Here is a 16,375-nt window from a genome sequence, read left to right on the forward strand (position 1 = left end):
TTTTTTAAATATTTATAAAATATTTTAAAAGTTTATAAAATAATAGATCTTATTTTTAAAATAATTTTTTTAAATATTTGGATAAAATAAGATATTAAAACTTATAAAATATTTTCACATTTTAAAAGATTAAAAGTTTATAAAATGTTAGATCTTATTTTTAAAATAAATATTTTAAGTATTGATAAAATAAGATGTTTAAAACTTATAAAATATTTTTACATTTTAAAAGATGTTAGAGTGTTTAGCATAACGAGGTCTTTTTACAAGTAAATTTATGAAAAAGGACATGATATAATTATAATCAAATAAGTTGTTATTTTGTATTTAAATATTTAAGAATTACTTTTGTAAATAGTATACATTAATTTAACTCTAAATAATTTTTCTTTCAAAAAATAGAAAAATAATGAATTTTTACCTAACCTTTGAATAAAAGTAACATATATAAATTCTTGCTAGTTGAATATATATTAACATAGATATATAATTGATATTGTTTTTGTTAGTGCAATGAATATGTCTAGTCGTAAAATTTAGAATGTCTTGAATTTATATTTTTTTCAATAAATATAACATCAATATAAATTTTATTTTTGTTTAACTATAATTATTTATTATTAACTAATCTAGCATTTCCAATTTCACTATAAAAAATTATTTATAGTAACGACTTCTGTAACGGACACATCTACCACGGTTTTTTTGAGCGTTACAAAATATTTCTCAATGTAAATGACATCAAGGTTATGTCGGATCTTTATAATAAACTCCATATTTATAATATAATTTTTAATTAATTATAGTATTATATTTATAATTATAGTATTTAATTAATTAAATTATATTTTATTTAAATATAATATTATAATTTTTCCAAAAAGTTATAATATATTTATAATATTGTTTTTAACTTAAAGATCCATGACTTGCGGTTCGGTCTCTGCGACGTCACCATGGGGGTGGCCAAGATTGTGAGTTGTTGGTTCCAAGGCTAGCTGTTGATGTTTTCCATACCACGAAAGCATCGACACGAATACCTCCACCATGGGAACCTGCTTCAGCAATATCTTAGAATCCACCAGCGGGTCCGCCAATAGATCACGTGTTGGGCCATCGGCCATCACTTGTTATTCGCCACATCCCTCAGCCCTTCCTCTATACCACCACCACCACCAACACTAGTCATGTGTACATACATTATCCTCTTTGATGCAAGGTAAGAAAAATATTTTCCTCATTACATTTTTCTCAAATGATACTAATTAATTATTTATTTAGGTTAAATTGAGATCTTTACAATGCCATCAGGGTTGTGGTGCATGACCACTTTTCTTATTTGTGGCTAGAATGAGGGATGTCCCACTAGAACACCATGCTTCTGTTTTATCAATTGAAGATAAATAATGATTTTTTTTTTTTAATTACATCTTTAACAAACTTTTATTGCTCACTTACAATTTTGCTGAGTATATTCAAAGTCTTCAAAATGTTTGTTGGGAAGTAGATGCATCGAAAGTTTGGTGAAGCTAGGCAGACGATGATGCAACCAATGTGGCTACCCAACGATATTTGGCGCTAATTGTAGGAGTATTGGGGCTGACCTAAGTTTTAGGAGGAGACCGCAAAGAATAAAGCCAATCGGGCGATCAATGCAGCATCTTTAATCGTTGTGTACCATGAGAGGTCATCTCCGTCATGCACAAAAAGAACTTGGTAAGCTGTTATATATATATATATAATTAGGAATTATTAATAAACAAGAGACACAATTAGGTAAGCCTCCATAGCAGATGGAGCTGTTCTTCAAGTACTACAAGAGGAAGACCGACAAGTAACTGGAGTCCATTGAGAGCAGAGCAGGTGGTGAAAAGTACTCAAACTAATAATTAATCATATGTTTGTTTACTAATTAATTTTTCTTATTTCAGGAGATCTTCTTGAAGTTGTTGGAAGACCAGCAAGCCCAAGCACCCACTAATGGGCAAGAGCTTCCTACTTATTTAACAAGCTCTTTGGACTGTAGATTTCAACAGTCAACATGAAGAACAAGGGTCGTGTATTAGGTTTGGGCTTAGAGGCCCACATATGAGCTACGAGAGCATCACAGGGAACTACGCCACCGCCACCAATATGGACCATAGATCTAGAAACTGTCGAGCTGAAGGACCACGTCGCAAGAATGGAGGAGATAATGATGGATATGATGATGCACATACCCATTCCTTCAATGTCCAGGCGATTCTAGCCTTCAGTAAGTATCCGGACCTTAGCGGATGACGTTCAGGATGAGGAGGTATTAGGCTTTTTTTAAAAAAATATTTTTTATTTTGAAACTCATTTTTTATTAAATATATTATGTTATTAATTGTGCTTTAATATTTAATTCCAGTTCAATTTATACTATGAAAAGCAAAAAAATAAAATTGTAATAAATTATTATAACAAGAAATATTAATTTTAATAGTCCAGACTAAAATTTAGAAATTAATTACTTTAAAATAAAAATAATTAAAAATTCAATAAATTAAAATAAGTTTTTTATAAATTTTTTTTTTCAAAAAAAAATTGTATCGGATTTTGTAATGGATATTGTTACAAAATTTAACATACCAAAAGAAAAAGTAAATCTTTTAAAAAATCGAAGCAAAACCGCCACAAAATGCGACATCAAAGATGATCCACCACAAAAAAGGTCATAACTTTATCCCACTTTTTGGTTGGTTGTGATGGAAACCCATCACAAAAATTTGTTATTAAAATTCATTATAAAAGTCGTTCCAAATAATTGATTTTTTCTTTTTTTGTTTTCCAGTAGTGTACCGGACGTACACTAATTACTTAGAAACTCATCAAATAATATATGATCTTCAAAATATATTACAGACAATAAATTTTAGATTATTGCAAGAATCACGATTAGGACACCAATTATAATTAGTTGCACATGCAAAAATCTAGCAAAGAGCTGAAGATTATTTATAAATAATACAATAATTCTGATTTCCAAAATATGTTTTAGACGGAAATAACCTCTAAGTTATGAATTTAATTTCAGAAATCAATTACATAATCAGAATTTCATTACAGGATTCCGGCAATCAAACAAGAGATTGTGGTGCGTGAGGTTGATCATCAATGTATTTAATTACTACATTAATTCAAATAAAAGGGGTAGCTACTTGTGTACAAGAATTGCTTGACAACCATCCAACTCTATAAAAAGGGGTTAACTCTTGAACAAATCCAAGCACACAACTTAGCTATACCAATTCTCTCAAAACAACTCATTTCTTGATGATTATGGAACCAAAGTTCCTTCATTTGCTCTCTTGCATTCTCCTTCTCTTTCTTCTCAACCCTTTGCCATTGTTCACTCATGCAAATTCCCCAAATCAACTTTATACACAAGAATCATCAGGTATGGATTTCCTCAAAACCCTAGTCGGAACCCGAAAAGGAACCACATCTAAAGGCATCTCTCAACTCAAGAAGTACCTCTCACACTTCGGATACATGAATCATAAAAATAATATTATACTGGCACATCAAACAGATGATTTCTTTGACGATAATTTAGAGTTGGCTATAAAAAGTTACCAGACATTCTTCAAGCTCGAGGTAAATGGGATTATGGATGCTAATACTATCACCCAAATGTCACCCCCCCGATGTGGGGTGCCCGACTCTTTCAACCTCAACAGAAGCCACGAACTCTACCTCCGGATCCCAACCTTAGCCTCACATTATATTTTCTTTCCAGGCGAGCCCAAATGGCCTCCGACAAAGAGAAGCCTCACATATTCATTCCCATCGGGTGCACCGACTGATGTAACTAACTCCATTCTGCATGCAACCCAAATATGGGCTAGTGTGTCACCCTTTACATTTTCATACACACCGGATTATGATCAAGCTGACATTAAGATTAGTTTTCAGAATCGGGATCATGGGGATGGGAATCCATTTGATGGGCCTGGAGGGATTTTAGCGCATGCTTATGCGCCATCTGATGGTAGGCTTCACTTTGATGGAGATGAGAGATGGGTGGATGGTGTTACACCAGGTGCATTTGATCTGCAAACTGTAGGCTTGCATGAGTTAGGGCATGTTCTAGGACTTGGGCATAGTAATGATACCGGGGCCGTCATGTATCCGTATATTGGAGATGGTCTCAGAAAGGTACTGGGACAAGATGATATTAATGGAATTAAGGCGTTGTATCAATTCTAGGTAAAATAGAATCTAATCTTCTTATTTGTATATCGACATAATTAAAGATTAAATCATTTCATTATCTTGGCTAATTAACAATGTCCTTTTTAGGTGCCTTATTTTGATTTAAATTTTATGACGCTCTAAACAATTTAGCTTAATTTACCCGAATTTGTATCTCATAATTTATACAAATATTCAAGTATTTAAAAGGTCATTAATGTCATCAATTTAGTGGGATAATCAATGAAAAATTCTAATAAAATTGAGACCACTTCAAGGATTTAGTATCTTGAGAAGGTGTTTGGCTAGTCTTTTCTAAAACATTTTATAATTACCTGCATCCTATAAGATGTTTTAAGAGTTTATAAAATGTGAGATTTTATTTTAAAAATAAATTCTTAAAATATTGAATAAAATAAAATATTAAATCTTATAAAATATTTTCACACATAATACACATAAAAGTAGACAATCAACTATATTTATTAAGCCCAATCTCACAATACCTTAATTATGAAAGTTCAACCTTATTATTTGAACTAGTTCTCATTGAAATTTAAACTATATTTAACCTAAAAATAAAAATGTTGCGACAAATGAAGTAGGGAAAAACATAAGCAATTTCATTATAATATTATAAATAAGCAAATTATCCCATATGAAAAAAAATAACAATTTATCTCTCTAGTTTTTAAAAATACAACAATTTATCCCCTGTATTTTTCAAAATAAAACAATTTACCTCCTTGAACAGAGATGAAAATAATTTTATTTTAAAAAATATATATAAATAAATTATTATTATTTTTGTATAAAAATAATTTATTTATTTATTTACAATATTACAAAGCGATAAATTACATTAAACCGCGTGAAGTATCTTTTTACCCCCAAAAAAAAGGGGTATGAGAAAGAAAAAAGAAAATTGAAGAAGGGATTTAATTGGCAAATAAGGCTGACAAAAACTAAATGCTTTTGTCTGAGGAGTACCATCCCTCTATTCAATGTGTTTCTTGTTTCTATGCTTCCAAAAGATCACATCTGCTGCCCACAGTTTACTGGATTTAGGGCTGACTACCCAACTTTGGTTGTCGGCAACTCATTTTCAAAAATTTAATTTTTTTTTATAAAAATAATAATGACGTATTAAGTTAATTTTAAATAAATTAAATAATACGTTAACATAATAACAAAATAGGGTAAATAACAACATCTCCTTTTTTTTAAGGCTGACATAATTACGAATGCCCATCACTGTTTGAAAATTATAAATATTTCCTGATATTTGATAAAATTATATAATGCTTGAATGGAGGTATGAGATTATCTTTATCTTTACTGTATTTCTTTTTTTTAAAAAAAAATCAGACGGGATGGAGAAAAATTTTGAAAAATTATTAAAAAATTATCCGTTTAGTCCATAAAAAAGTAAAATTAAAAATTAAAAATAAATAAAATTATAATTCTTAGAAGACTAAAGGATTGGACTAATTATCACTACAAAAAAATAGAAGATTAACCACAAAAAAAAGTCAAGTGATAATTTTAATATTATCACTAATTATATGCATTTAGTGACATTACTATTTAATTTGTCGCAATAAGCAATTTCATGATTTTAATAATTACTATTATTTTGTAAAAAATATAATTAACATGAATTAGTGACAAACGTGTGCATTAACTTGTCATTAAACACAATTAGTGACTCATATATAGCGACGATCCAGTGACAATAAATAATAGTTGTCATCATTTTATGTTGTCACTAACTTGTCATTATAAATGTGTCACTAATTGAACTTAGTAACGACGTCTTACATATTTTTTTCCACTAATAATTATATAGTGACAAGATAAAAATTATTGTCACTTAATATATATTATTAGTGATAACTTTAGAATTATCACTATAGTTTGTCACTAAATATCATATTTTTGGCAGCGTGTTAGAAGCCCGTTAAAATTAGAGGATATTGATAATTCTTCAAACAATGACGGGATATTCGTAATTATGTCAAATCTCAAGAAAGGCCCTTGTAATTTATTCTAAAAAATAACAAAAAAAATTATAAAAACCTCAAAAAATACTCAATTTGTAAACTCAAACTATACAATATGATTTGAACTTATGATTTTAAATCTATTTATGAGATTTTTGTCTTAACTGGCCAACTATTTTTTTTTTCCGAAAATAAAAGCGTTGAACTAATATTTTATTAAATAAATTGACTATAATCATCAATATCAAGTATTTATATTTAACAACAATCGATAATTATAATAATTATATATTAATCATCAGTATTTGATAACTATATCCAATCAATATTTACTATCAAATAAAACAAATTCTATCATTAAATTAAAATAATATCCCACACGTTTGTGAGATTTGAACCGGCATGATGGTGCATTGTTAGTCAAACGACTCCAACATTTTTCTCTTGAAAACTGCAATTTCGTACGGTCGGTGGTGTTCTTTTCCAAATGCTAGGGTGTGTTTAGGGTTAAATTCAATTAACCCTCCATATTAATGTAAAAATATAAAAAAGTTCCTATGAAAAAAGAAAGTACAATTTATTACTTGTAATTTAAAAACAATGCAATTTACCTCCTTTCGAACGGAAGCAAATTACATTATTTTTTAGTGTTACATAAGGTAAATTATACTTAATTTATTTTTGTTTAACTGATGATTTCTTGTACTTTTCTGTTACCACATGGGGGTACATTGTATTTAACACTGTGTTTATATATCGAAATTAAAGATCTACCTAATTTATAATTTAATAAGATTGTCTTAATGATTTCATGTTTTAATTTAATGATGTTCCACGCTTAGCTTAGTTGCTAAGTTTTAGACCAAATTAAACTAGCATTCAAAATCTCAACTTCAATTTTCCAGGTAAAAGGGTCATTAGGACGACTTGGAGGTTGGCAACACACATAATTTAGTTGATAAAATTGAAGTTTCGCCTTCTTGGCAAGCTAACTGTAACGAATGAGGAGTCGGGCATGATAGTTAATTCTGAAACTTACTATATATACGAAACCTTATAAAAACATCCTTTAACCGATAAAATATAAGTTTAAAAATTTTCAAAATTTGGACCATTCATCTAAATAATGTAAAATCCAACTTTTTTTTTTTTTTTAATTTGAAGCAATGAATTGTTATTAATCGAAATAATTTTATTACGATTATTTCTGTCAAATATCAACACTTAATAAAGACAACAATTACAACACTCGTACCCTAATCAACCATATCAAGTATATGAAATCTAACAACATCTATTATTAGAGTAGGCACCACCTTCTATGCAGTAGAACAACGTCTCACGCATATAATGGGCTCCAAACCCATGACCTCTAAAATTATGGGGCATCAACTTCGCCAACTGAGTTAGGCCTCATTGGTTCCAACTATTATTAATAATTAGCAACACCCAACACTTCTATTCGCCTTCAAAATCCAACGGTTATTAAAAGTAGAGAACATAAATCGAAAGCAAAGGCAGAACATACAATTTAGGAAAAAAATGACAACGTTATTTTTATTTTTATTTTTTGACGAAAAGGGAGCGTGTGCAACATTTTAAATATCGCAATGAAATATTTATACTATTTATTGTAACAGTTTTTTTTTTTTAAACAAATTCACAAAAATACAGGGGGTTTTATGCAATTTATCTTGAAATTTACATAAGACCTATGTATAGCACATATATATAATTCATGTAGGATTTAAGGAATAAAGTTTCTATTAGCTAAAGCCTAATGTTGATTGGGTTCTTTCTATTATTTATTTAAGGAAAATATTCCTTCAAAATGCTTAGAAAGAACTTTTCTAGGAATTATATGTAAAATTTTTCATATGTTTGTGAATGAGTAAATCAATAAATCGATTCGACCTTTCATTTTTAGAAAATATATATTTGATTTCCTTTACTTTCAAATGTAAAATTAATTTTTTTAAAAGAAATTAACAAGGTGTAGACTGTTTTTCTTTCTTTTCTTTTTTTTTTTATTTGAGGCGATGAATTATTATTAATTGAAATAATTCGATTATAAGCATTCTTCTTAAATATCAACACCTAATAAATATAATTATAACAATCATATCCTAATCAATAATATCAAGTAAATAAAATCTAAATAAGGCCTGCTATTACAGTAGACAACGTCTGCTATTTAGTAGAACGATATTCCATTCTAATCAATAATATCAGAAAATAAAATCTAAATAACACCTATTATGCAATAGAATAATATCTCATGCATATAACAGGATTTGAAAAGTCTCAATTTCGTCAACTGAAATAAATTTAATTGGCAATAAGGTGTAGACTTTTGAGCAATAAACTTGAAAACTAATTAAGAATAAAAATGAGGGCATAGGAATTGAAAATTGAGTTACTTTCTCAAAATCCAACCTGCAACTGGTTTTGTTTTCATTGGAATATGTTCAATGAAAATGTCTGAATTTTTATATTTTGTGATAGATTGTTTTATAAAAGGAATAATTACATTTGTCTTTATTTGAAATTCAAAGCAATTACACATAAATTATTTATAATTTTAAAAATTACACTTAATAGTTTTGAGATTTGCTTTTAATTAAAATTCACCGAATTTGATGATTTTAACAAAAAAAAAAAAAAATCAGATAAAAATTTCATATTTATCATTAATCAACTTATTACTAATTTATTGCAAATCAAACAAATCTTTTATGATCAAATTATCCTATATATCTTTACACGTTAATACACGCGGAGAAGTACATTTTTTCGTCACTATAAGAATACTTTAGTCACAAAACATTTACTTGACCTACAATAAATCAATCAAGGATCAATATTGATTTTCATTCAATTTTTTTGTTAATATAAAAAAATTCAGTTAATTTTGACTAACGTGAGATTATTTATTAAACAAAAATAAATTTTAAAAATATTAAATATAATTTTTTAAACCAGAGGAACACTATGTATAATTACTCTAAACTTCAAAATAGGGGAATATAATTATCCATAAAAAATATATTTGATTTAGGATGTTTTATGATAATCTTTTAAGAAAATAGGTAGTATTTTATAATATATATATATATATATATATTGTAAAACAATGTGATACAATAAGTTTAATGAAATTTACACTCCAATCCCACGAAAAGTTCATCAATACTATAAAACTAAAACTAACCATTTGGAAATAAAACAAAACAAGGTCATCTCATAAAGCACTGCTCTATGACAAAAGATAGCAGAAGCCATCTACATTATACAAACAAAGAACTTTATCATAAAATTTGATCGAGTGAGAAACTAGTAATAATTATGTGGTTCGAAAAATTTAATCTATCCAAGCTTTCAACATGAGCTTGAACACAAGACTGTTCTATCTGAAAGTAATTTCGACCAACATTTAATCTTTTTACTTGGCAGCGCCATTTGCGAGTTTACCGGAGGATCCTGAGGGGTTGAGCTCATCCCATGCATCAATCCATGTAACCATAGCATCCGCCAGCTTATTGAAGTAGTCGTCCACCTTACCGAGCTTCGCCTTCACTTGCTTGGAGAGTTCGACGTAGCATTTTTGGACTGTGGTGCAGTCCTTGGGAAGGGTGACAGATTGGAAGAACGGTATTAGCTCCTCTTGCCAGTAGATACCCTTGTATTCTTTCTTAAGATTCACAAATGGGTTGCTTGCTTTGCTGTGCCAAATGTAAGGCAAACCGGTCTTGACTCCTAAACCTAGGTGGTCGCAGATCACCTATGAATGTGAAAACATTGAGCCCGTTAAACAGTAAAGCTCCAATAAGCTCAATGATAATGCTGTTGGAAAGAGGGATTAAAGATGATACCTTGGTGCACCAGCCAGCCCACATATCGTCGTAGCGTCCGATGGGCTGGCCATCGCCCATTAGTCCGAAGTACATTGCTGGGCCGATTAGTTCCCGATTGAAGGCCAGATTCATACCACACATTGGGAATAGGGTTCCCTTTGGAACAGTCATAACTGCGTCAACATACCTTAAAAGAGAGGACGTATATATATGATCAGTATCTTAAATGCTGAAAGCAGCAAAAGTGAGTTGGGGTAAAGGGCTGGTTCATACCTAGTGTTCCTCTCAAGTGGCTTGACGAGCTGGGTGGGAGCATCATAATCGGGGATGTTGAGCCAAAGGCCATGCGACACAGCAGTAGGTACTCCTTCACGGAGACTGAAAGGATATCCACGGACAAAGTCTGTACCCTCACAGTAGGGGTCATAAAGGGTATTGAAGAAAAATGGAGTTGATGGGCTCAAAAGGTTCTTAATGTGCTGCTCAAGTGCATTAATTTCCTTGCCGGACGGATCCTTAGCAACCTGCATATCCATAATTGACTCAACAAAGATTCTGAACCAATTTTAAGGAAAAAATGGTCCCCCTCTGATAAATCAAAGAGATGTACAGATTGTATGACAGCAACCCTTTACGATTGCTCGGATATTTATTAGCAGAACACAAAGCATCAGCATGAGTAAGTTTTGGACTGCAAGTGAGATCCACAATGCAATATTTACCCAAATTCATAGTTTTACAGGCAAAATTTCCAATAATATCCACAAAGACATACTGAAGATCTATTGGTACAAGGACAATCAAGCATTCAAGAGAATCCCCTGTTAAACTCTATAAATCAAGCTGATCCAAACGAAAGAAACTGCAAGCATATAAGTGATAGAGAGCTTTAGAACTCCTCCATATAAATGAACAGAAAAACACAATGTAAAGAATTTTTAAGAGTCATTATCAGCTCTGTTATCAAAATGTCAACGTTCAGATCATGAAGAACCATACAGGATAATAAATAAAGGATATAGATAATTCCAATAAAAAGATCGACCAACGAACAAAAAGGTACCAACTCAGTAATATGATTGCAGTTTTTATACAATAACTTCGTCGAACATGTATGATAAGTTAAAGGTCCTTTCCTTTCTTTGACACGTTTTATCTTCAGAGCCCGGTAGACAAAAATGATCTGATCTTAGATATATCTATATATATATATATATATATATAAAAGAGTTAGATCTGCAGAAATTAACGCATCAACCATGACCAAATCCTATAGCAAAACAAGCATTGATCTCATGCATACGCAATATGGACAAACCAAATTATGAAGAAAATTCATAGCAATATTCAAATTTTATGAAGAATGTAAAGCTAAAATCCCGTGAGAGAATAATCAAAGCCAAAATCAAGATGCAGAACTCAAAAGAATTCCATATAGGAGCGAAAAACACTCCACCAAGGCAAAACAAGAAATATACAAGAATTCACATCACAAGTCCACACCATAAATATGTTTTTCACAGGAACGGATCAAAATCCAATCTTTGATCCCAACATGAGCTTGAAAAAACTCCAAGAATCAACGAATAAAATTCTAAAGCAGAACTCAACGTATCAAAACCACCATATGACAAAGAAGAATCACTGCAAAAAACCAAATCCAGAGGAAAAAAAAAAAAAAAGAAAAAACGTTGGGTTTGAATCTTACAAAGCAATCATCATCAATGGTGAAAATGTACTTCTTCTTGGAGACCATGTAACCGAAGCATCGGCAAGCGGAATCCTTGAAGGAAATGCAGTTTGCCTTGGGACCCAGAATCTTGTTAATGTCATTCCTGTTGTAGAGCTCATAATCAAAGCCATCGGGCACTTTGATAGTCTTGGACGGATCACCGTCCTGCACAATGATTAGATGGTAAGGCTGGAAAAACGGCCTCCACATCTCCAAGAAATCAAGGTTTCTGATGGTGGGAATCACTATGTCTAGCTCATCTTTCAGCAACGGCGTCGAGGATCTCGAGGCTGCCATTGTTGAAAATGCGCAGATTTCTTTACTGAGTTAGGGTGTTCTTGGGGATTCTCGATTGTGCGAGGACGGGAGAAATGAAGAGGAGGAATTGAGGTCCGAGTGCAGGAAGAGTGAGAGATGAATTTGTAGTGGTTTTCGGATGGATCGATACAGAAAGTGAAGGAGTTATTATTACATATTTACATGATGCTCTTTAATAAATAAAAATTAAGGACGTTGGGAGAAGAGATGGGAAAATGAGTAAATTGCACTTTGCACCCTTAAAAGTAGTGTTTTTGCATTTTCCACCCCCTAAAATTGGGTAATTACAAATTACCTCCATGTGCTACACTTGTGTTTTTTTAAAAAGAGCACACTACCTCCCTGATGGCAGGGGTAATTTGCTCCTTTTTAAAATTTCATGAGGTAGAATGATATTTTATTTTTCACATGGATTTATGTGAATATTTTGAATAACACATAGAGAAAATTTGTAATTTACCCCCCTAAAATTATGATACAGGTTACACTCTCAAAACAAGCATACTATCGAACTTCTATAATACCATTGGTGGAAAATAACGGAACGGACAATAAAAAGTGGGATATTTTAGAATTTTCACATTTGGCACTCGAAAATAGTGTAGATAAATTATTAAGAGCGCAGGAAACACTACCAAAAATTTGATATTTTCCAATACTATAAATGATAACAAGTTAAAGACAGTGGTAAATAAATACTGTTAACAATGATCAAACATAAGTAATGCGAAAATTAAATTTTTTACCATAGTTAATCGATATTTATCATTTTTTTAGTTATAACTAATGTTTTCGCCTCATTTTCATAAACAATGACTAATGACTGTCGTGGAGCTGCAATTAATTAGTATCCGCATATTATTATAGTAACTATAGGAAAAAATTATATTTTTTCTAGCACATATTTTAAAATTTAAAAAAAATAATATTTTTTCTAGCGGATATTTTAAAATTTTCACATTTGGCACCTCAAAATTAGTCACCCCAGGGGCTTAAGCTGAATCTGTACTTTTATTATTAAGTGAGAGTACTCTTTTGGTGTCCCATCTAATTTTAGTCTGTCATTTATTTTAAAAATTTAAAATTCATTTATCATGATTTTTCATAATTATCTTTTGATAGTTATTTTTTTATCTCACACACTTTTCGATTTTTTAACATTCTTTATTATCTTTGTTTTTCAATATTCTTTTGTAAATCAAAATATTTATGTTAACTTACTATATTAATTATATTTTTAGATACTTTTTACTTTGTAAAAATTAATATTACAATTTATATAAATATTTTATGATAATTTATTCAAGAAAAAAATAAAGCAAAAAAAAAAGAATCGACAATAAATAAAATATAAGATTTAAATATTTATATGTAACGATTAAAATGCAACTTCCTCGAAATTCCCTTAAGAAAAGATTATATGGCAAAAAAATAGCAAAAAAATGATCATATATGATAAAGTATAAATTTCGTATAGTTGAGATGGTAAGTTGACAAAAAAAAAAAAAAAATAGATGCCAAATTATAAAAATGGACGTAATTCGAACGGAAAAATACAAATTTACCCTAAATTTTTTTTTCTTAATAAAACGATAATTATATAATTAAATGAATATTTTTAATAATATTTATAATTAAATAATATATCAATATTCAATACATAAATATAATTAAATACTATGAAATCAATTAATAATAAATTTACATAATATAAGATTAATACTTACACATAATAGAATTTGAATTCATAAAAAAAAAAAATTGAAATATATAATTGGGTGAGGAGAGCGGCAGAAGAGGAGCGGTTGTGAATTCTTTGTTAGGTTTGGTTTTGTGCTGGGCGGCCATTTCAAAGTGTGGCCGTCCTATGAATGTGTTTTCTGCATGGATTTTTGTGCTGCCATTAGCTTCTCATTGAAACCCTCATCAACGCCACGTTGGATGCCACAGTTAAAAGGTCGTCTCTTCAAATTAGGGGTAATCAAAGAAAATTTAAATTGTGTGAATTAAATAGAATTGAATCGAATCCAACTGTTTGTTATAATTTATGTTTTTAGATCACAAGACTAAATTTATAATAACATCAAACCGCATTTATTATTTAGTTTTAATTTAGAACTATGAGTCGTCTCTGCATGCGGTTTCCATTAACATATAAAAAAGAATTATGATGTAAGATAAAGAGAAAGAATTTCTAAAAACGACAATCATGGTGTGAGAATGAGAAAGAACAAAATTAGTTAGAGAAAAGAAACATGAGGTGAGAGAGAAAAAATATATTATAATCGTGGATTTAATAAAAAAATTAGAGATAACTACACTCCCCTCCCCTGAGGTTTGATATAATTACACATAAATTCTCTGTAGTTTAAGAAATTATATTTAGCACCCTGAAATTTGCTTTCGTCTAACAAATAAGTCCCTATATTAGTTAAAATTCTTTGAATTTGCTGATATTAATAAAAAAACTTGAAAAAGTCTATATTTACCCCAAATTGACTTATTACTGATTTATAGTATGTCAAATAATTTTTTTATGTCCAAATTATCCTCATACGTCCTTACGTATTAATGCATCCGAGGAGGTATATTTTCACTGTTATAAGAGTAGTTTAGTTCGAAAAAATTGTTTGACCTTCAATAAGTCATTAATAAGTCAATCGAGTGTAAGTATCAATTTTCATTCAATTTTTTGTTAATCTCAGCAAATTCAATGAATTTTGACTAATAGGGGGACTTATTTGTTAGATGAAAGCAAACCTTAAGAATGCTAAGTTAAATTTCCCAAACTACATGGAGTTTATGTGTAATTATATCAAATTTTAGGGAAGATGAGTGTAATTATCTCAAAAAAGTATAAGAAAAAGAAACATAGAGAAGTTTGATGTGACAGAAACAATGGAGTAGTGGGTGAGAGAATTTTTTTCTTTTAAGTATGAAATTATTAAATAAAAATTTAAATTACTATTCTAACCATTTTTTTTTTAAAAAAAGAAATGAATTAAAGGGTCAAAATTTAGGTATTCAAAACTTGGTATGACAGAGGAGTTTTCTTTGACAATAGTATAATTAAAAACCCGCTAAAAATCGAGCCGCACCATTAATTATATATAAAAATTTTAAATTATATATAATTAATTTCTTCCTAATTTATATTTAAATTATAGAAGTCCAAAAAATTTATATATTATCAAAAGTCCTCTTCTCTCTCTTTCCCTCTTCTCTCTTTTCCGCTGCCACCTATACGTATAAGATTAATTTTAAAGGAATTTTCATTACGTTTGAATTTATATAAATAATTAAATATATTTATTTTTATTTTTTATTTTTTTTTCAAAAATTAAAGTTTTCCAGTTCTACTACAAAATTATTTGGTGTATCGGATGTTATTGTAGTTGAAACTTATTATTCAATTTGTTTTTAAAATTTTTTAGTTGTATCGTGAACTATTGTATATTTAACTCTAAATATTTGGAACCTTGTTACATTTTATTACTTAAATACTTTAGTTATGTATGTTCTTAAATTATTGTGTAGTTGACTTTCATTATTCCGATAGTCTATTATTTTTTGTTGATGAAAGAGTTTTAATTATATACATTCTTGTTTTTTATTAGTCGCAAAATCTTATTTTTATTATAAGTGTTAAAATCGTCAAACCACCCTTTCAATTTTGGTTCGAAAGCGGCAATTCGAGAAATTATTATATAAAACTGTCAATGATAATTTGATTTGAGAATAGCTTTAAAAAAATCGAAACCGCACCGTGATCATCCCTACTTCAAGCTATCTAATTTGGGATTGTATAATTAATTCCCGACATTTTATATTAACAACAATAAGATCAAGAAAATAAAAGGTACATTTTAACTACGGTAATATGATGTTTAATTCAAATAGATCGATTGGCGAGTATTCAGTAGATGGACAAATGCGGTCATTAGTACGTCTGATATTTGGAGGGCTGGAGTACTGTGTATGGACGAGGTTCACTTGGATCAGTCATGTTAAGATAATGTGGATAAGTAAATTCCATCGACTAAAGATAAATTATACGGTATTTATAGTTTATTGTGCGTGGGACACTCGAACAAGTGTGCACAATTAATCAAAATTTTTGAAAAAATTAATTAATTGAATAGATTAAAAAATTAAAAAATAAACGAAGAAACCTTAAAAAAGTTGAAGATGAATGGGAGTTTAGAGGAGTGAGAATATTAGAAGTTACTAAAATATTTGAGGATACCAAA

At 29.6% G+C, this 16,375-nt stretch overlaps 2 protein-coding genes and 1 long non-coding RNA gene across 3 annotated transcripts; 2 read left to right on the plus strand and 1 right to left on the minus strand.

Moving 5' to 3' along the window:
- The first annotated feature begins 627 nt into the window (after positions 1–627).
- LOC148788770 (uncharacterized) lies at positions 628–2,298 on the plus strand. The gene is made up of 3 exons (XR_016064928.1): positions 628–1,219; positions 1,508–1,863; positions 1,932–2,298. It is a non-coding gene; the product is annotated as an uncharacterized LOC148788770 (long non-coding RNA).
- An 866-nt stretch (positions 2,299–3,164) lies between these two features.
- LOC105158120 (metalloendoproteinase 1) lies at positions 3,165–4,319 on the plus strand. Its single transcript, XM_011074757.3, has one exon. It carries the CDS (start codon positions 3,298–3,300, stop codon positions 4,231–4,233), a length of 936 nt encoding a protein of 311 aa, XP_011073059.1. The 5' UTR covers positions 3,165–3,297; the 3' UTR covers positions 4,234–4,319.
- Positions 4,320–9,411: 5,092 nt separating this feature from the next.
- Positions 9,412–12,280, minus strand: LOC105158045 (UDP-arabinopyranose mutase 3). The gene is made up of 4 exons (XM_011074661.3): positions 11,784–12,280; positions 10,349–10,599; positions 10,094–10,262; positions 9,412–10,002 (listed from the first exon to the last, which is right to left on the minus strand). Exons 1-4 carry the CDS (start codon positions 12,102–12,104, stop codon positions 9,664–9,666), a joined length of 1,080 nt encoding a protein of 359 aa, XP_011072963.1. The 5' UTR covers positions 12,105–12,280; the 3' UTR covers positions 9,412–9,663.
- Between the last annotated feature and the right edge of the window lie 4,095 nt (positions 12,281–16,375).

This window comes from Sesamum indicum, linkage group LG3 (assembly GCF_026168435.1).
Source record: "Sesamum indicum cultivar Baizhima isolate 11 linkage group LG3, ASM2616843v1, whole genome shotgun sequence".
Classification (NCBI taxonomy): domain Eukaryota; kingdom Viridiplantae; phylum Streptophyta; class Magnoliopsida; order Lamiales; family Pedaliaceae; genus Sesamum; species Sesamum indicum.

Coding starts and splice junctions, on each gene's coding strand:
- LOC105158120 (XM_011074757.3), top strand. CDS start 3,298: ATGATTATGGAACCAAAGTTCCTTCATTTGCTCTCTTGCATTCTCCTT.
- LOC105158045 (XM_011074661.3), bottom strand. CDS start 12,104: ATGGCAGCCTCGAGATCCTCGACGCCGTTGCTGAAAGATGAGCTAGAC. Junction 10,600..11,783: donor CCATTGATGATGATTGCTTT/GTAAGATTCAAA, acceptor ATGGATATGCAG/GTTGCTAAGGATCCGTCCGG. Junction 10,263..10,348: donor CCACTTGAGAGGAACACTAG/GTATGAACCAGC, acceptor CTCTCTTTTAAG/GTATGTTGACGCAGTTATGA.